We start from the raw sequence: 4,396 nt of genomic DNA, 5'->3' as shown, positions 1-4,396 counted from the left end.
TCTTCCGTGCTGGGACTACTGTTAAAACACTTGACGCTGGACCCCCTCTTTCTGGCTTTCTAGGAGAAAAACCCAGCTGTACGTTCACTTTGAAAATCCACTTTTAACATATATAGAAATAATTTTAAACAGTTAAATTGTGACTGGTTCCCTAAAAGGTTTTTGGGTTCAATACCCCAGCAGAGTGAAATCTGAAATACTTTTTTAATAGCTTATTTTCTTTTCGCAAGTATGTGTGTCTTACTGTTGACTTTTTTTTGGTGATGGTTTTAGGTATTTTTAAAATGAAATACTGTAAATCTGGCAGTTCAACCATAGTGCATGTAATGAATTATGCTGTTTGGATTGTCACAGCTAGTCCTCTTTTTTATTAGTCCTCTTTTTTATCTGTGGATGTGGAGGTTTTTTGTTTGGGTTTTTATTTTATTTTGCTGTGTTTCTTCAGCAACAGGTCGATTTGTAACTAATCCTCTGCAGTGAAAAGGAAAGTCTGAAACATCTGTTATTCTGTGGAATTCTTGTTAGGTGTTTTCTTATTTGTTTTGATTCTTTAACTAGTTAAGGTATAGGTTTGTGTCTTCTGAAGAAAGTAATGTTCCTTAACAGTAAATTAACATCAGGAACTTAAAAGGAAGCTGAATATTCTGACTCGGCCTAGGTATGTTAATGCTGACTTACGATAATCTGTATGACCTATATATGTTTGAAATAAGGGTTTGTCTGAGAGAATAGCTGCCTGAGCTGCCACATCTTTTTAGAAACCTTGCTTCTATGTCCCTGTCCCTGCTTGCATGTTGGGTTTCTAAAATGCCGTTATCATTCTTGAAAAGTCTTTTAGAATTGAATATCAAGAACTTAGTTTGTACTGCTGTAACTTTATTTGTGTTTATCTGTTTATGAAACTTATGTGGCCTTTAGGGAAACAATTTTTTGTAAAGTTCAGCAGTGAGAACAAGTACATTAAAAGGGTTGAATAAATAAGAGATCTTATAAGATTTTATAACAGTTTACAGTAGTTAGAAGAAAATTTCTGTAGTTTGGTGTTCTCTCTTATTTTCTTCCCACATCACACCAGACAACCTGCTTTACTTGAAAGAGGATGATTTCTGTTTAAGTGAATAGGAACTTCTTAAAAGGACAGAACTTGTATTGACCAATCCTTCCCCGTTCTGTGGACTACAGACTCTTTGCTGTGATAAAAACATATGGGGAATATTTACACTAAAGCTAGTACAGTAACCGTTGTCTGTGTGTCTGTTCTGTTCTTCTAGTGGAATTTCAGTGGACAACTCCAAATTTGATGGACCTTTATTACAGATTTTATTTATGAACAATGTAATTTCTAAGTAAGTACTTTCCAAGAAAAAGCAATCCTGACTGAAAACAGACTTATTTTGTTGTTTGGATATGTTAGTTGTTTGCCCAAAGTATGGATCTATGTTTTATTCAATAACATAAGCTTGTTAAGTTGGAAGGAGGGAAAGGGTAATGAGCACTATGTCAGGAGATCTGTTGCTTTCTTTAGCAGTATCTGTTTTTATTGTGAAATGAAGTGTGACTTCCAGGAACTTGGAGTCTGGATAGCAGTTTGAGTTTCATGAGTGTTGTGAGTAAATATAGTAAAATAAATTTTCCCTGCTTCTGAGTTGATTTTTTGCCACATTAATATAAGGGTGCTCTCTAATAATAGATTGCATTCCTGTTGGTGGGGGTTCGGAGGAGCACAGGAGGGAAATTGACTGCCCCTTTTCTAAGTTCTTAAGAGGTAGTAAATTATAAATGCTTAAAAAAAAAAGCTGTCTAGTATATGTTTCAGTCTTGCTCATGTCTTTGTCTCTGTATACCTCTTTATTCTGTTACAGGCAGTATCATCAAGAAATTGAAGATTTTGTTTTTAATTTAGTTCAGAAATATGAAGAGCAGAAGAGAGGTGAACAAGAAAAAACGCACTTCAATGTTAAGCCGCAGGTACTTTAAACCTCAATGTGTTATTAGGTGCTCCTGTTCTTGCATCTGTACAGTGGGAATATTGAAATACTACACTACTAAATAGCCGAATTCTAGATGTTTTTTCCTGCTTAATTGCAAATCAGGTAACTGTATCAAACAAATGTCGTATAACTATTTTTTTCCAAAATAAAGAATCAGGGCAAAGAAAATATCCTTTCTGCCCATGAAAATGCTTCTTTAAAATTGTTCCTAGTGAAAGTAATAAGTTGGTTTAAATTCTTGAAAAAAGACTGTAAGGTATAAACTTAATGTATCCTCTTCTGACAGTATTTGACCCAACTTTGAGTATATCTAAGAGCATAGAAGTACAACAGAATCTGGAAATTTCCACTTTCTTAGTTTAGAATTTTGAGTTTGACTTGGCATTCAATTTGAATAAAAGGGTGAAATGACACATATCTCTTAGCTTTTGAGATAAGAATACTAAGATGTTCTTATGCAGCATATTTCTCATCAAAGAAAACACTGGAAATTACCTGTGTCATACTTGTGACTGCAGAAAGCATTATAACTAATGTAGAAATCTCTATCCTACTGTTTAACTAATCTTTAATGAAAGAATAGAAGCTTTAGAATAGAACAATAGAGTACTTTAGGAATTTATGAGCTCTTCTTTTTACTGTTATTTTAAATTAATTATTTGCATTTTTACTTTTCATTACAGCCCTCCAGTGTTCTTTTGGAAGAGGACTGTAAAACGGCAAGCTCGAATTCTGTTAAAAAGATTAAAGAAGCTTTTAGTGTAAGTTTTTTACTATATACTCTTCAATGGTAGGTCTGACTCTTCATTCTATGTATTCAATATACGCTGCCTTTAAAATACGATCTTGTTAAATTTAATTTATCAGTGTAATAGCAGTTAAGTTCAGCATGTTTTGGCCACATCAATGGGAAAAATACTTACTTGGACAGGTGTGGGTGTGTAGTATTGGTAAATTCTTACAGAGTGGGGGAAAAAAAACCTGGAAGTATTTCAAAGTATAAATTTATACAAATGCTACCGATCTGCCCTAAATACTGACACATTTCTGACAATTTTCTGACTTTTTTTCTACAGGTTGTAGGAAGTGTTCTGTATTTTACCAATTTTTGTCTCGATAAACTGGGACAGCCTATATTAAATGAGAATCCACAGCTGACAGAAGGATGGGAAATACCTAAGTATCCTGTTTACTAAAACAAGGGATTTTTTCAGTTTGTCAAATCCAAAGAATGCCAGTTGGTAAATTGAACTCAAATTTTGTTCAGTAGATTGTACATTTCTATCAAAACTATAGCAGTCACAGAATCAAAGATGAAAATTTTTTATGAGTAATTAATGGTTTTTTTTTTTACTCAAAAAAGTATTTTGATATGATTGGCTCACTGATTTTTAGAAGGCTTATGCTTGGGAAGAGTGAATGCCTTATCCCCATAAATAACATCTTGTGACTTTAGGAATTTCCTGGGCCAGTCTTTAATCAAGTTTGGAATAACAGCTCATTCCAGATACGAATAAGCATTGTCCCTCTATAAAATCTGTTACTTGGGAGAAGAAAAGGGCTTGGCAAACTCAAATATGCTCTACAGTGATTTTTTTTCCAAATGTGGGAGCCAGCACGAATTAATAAAATTTAGTTATGGAATGCTCTTAACCTGCATCCATTTTAAAGTTGGTTCTTTACTGTTTATAAAAGCCAGTATTTGAAAGGTGTGATTGAGAGAAATGCTGAAAAAAGTGTTTTTTAATATTGTAGTCCTCCATGGCAAAAAGAAACTGGACAAGAAATTTCTCCAGTTTTCTCGCTTAATTTCATCTCCAGTTTTCCAGTATTGCTGTGCCGCAGAAAGAGTCAGGACAGGAACCAGTGGCACGGTTCATTTCTGCAATATCTGGTTATCAAGCTTGTAATAAATGTCATTTCCTAGTGTTAAAAAAAAATCACTTATCTGAACAAAAATTGCAAATTTATAAGCCTGCTAACTGGGATTTTCTTGTGCCTGCCTTTGACTGTGTGTACACTGTGCTGTAATTTTACGTTTGGAAAGCTGTCTCTGTTACAGTGCATTAAGTCAATCGATTGTCCAAATTATATTTGTACTATTTCTCAACTTCTAGATGAAGGAAGTAGATGCCTAACAGGACAATGTCCCTTACAATGCAAAGTTAAGTGTGGCTAAACTTTCATGTCTGCCAGCTTAGCTTTGATATTGTTCTTTAAATGTACTTACTGCATCTTTCTTCAGAGCTCCCATAGATGACATTAAGCCTAAAATAGCACTACTGAGTGAAATGGTATATCAGGTACTGTGCTTCTAAATGACTGAAGTACTGCACTCAACAGTTCAGTTCAACTAGTATCTGGCATCTCCTTTTCTTTTTTAAAAGCAACTACTGGATTCTGGA

General features: G+C 34.1%; 1 protein-coding gene across 1 annotated transcript in view; it reads left to right on the top strand.

Annotated features, from left to right (window-relative positions):
- The first annotated feature begins 620 nt into the window (after positions 1-620).
- ZCCHC8 (zinc finger, CCHC domain containing 8) overlaps positions 621-4,396 on the top strand; it is a 13,205-nt gene continuing 9,429 nt past the window's right edge. The window contains exons 1-5 of the mRNA XM_010282204.1: positions 621-658; positions 1,272-1,346; positions 1,863-1,968; positions 2,675-2,752; positions 3,068-3,171. Of these exons, the coding sequence (XP_010280506.1) occupies positions 1,327-1,346; positions 1,863-1,968; positions 2,675-2,752; positions 3,068-3,171 (308 nt within the window). The 5' untranslated portion in view covers positions 621-658; positions 1,272-1,326. The remainder of the gene's footprint in view (positions 659-1,271; positions 1,347-1,862; positions 1,969-2,674; positions 2,753-3,067; positions 3,172-4,396) is intronic.

The sequence above is a fragment of the Phaethon lepturus genome, unplaced genomic scaffold, assembly GCF_000687285.1.
Source record: "Phaethon lepturus isolate BGI_N335 unplaced genomic scaffold, ASM68728v1 scaffold57382, whole genome shotgun sequence".
Taxonomy (NCBI): domain Eukaryota; kingdom Metazoa; phylum Chordata; class Aves; order Phaethontiformes; family Phaethontidae; genus Phaethon; species Phaethon lepturus.
The sequence above is the reverse complement of the archived record's forward strand: the minus strand, read 5'-3'. Positions and strand labels throughout refer to the sequence as shown.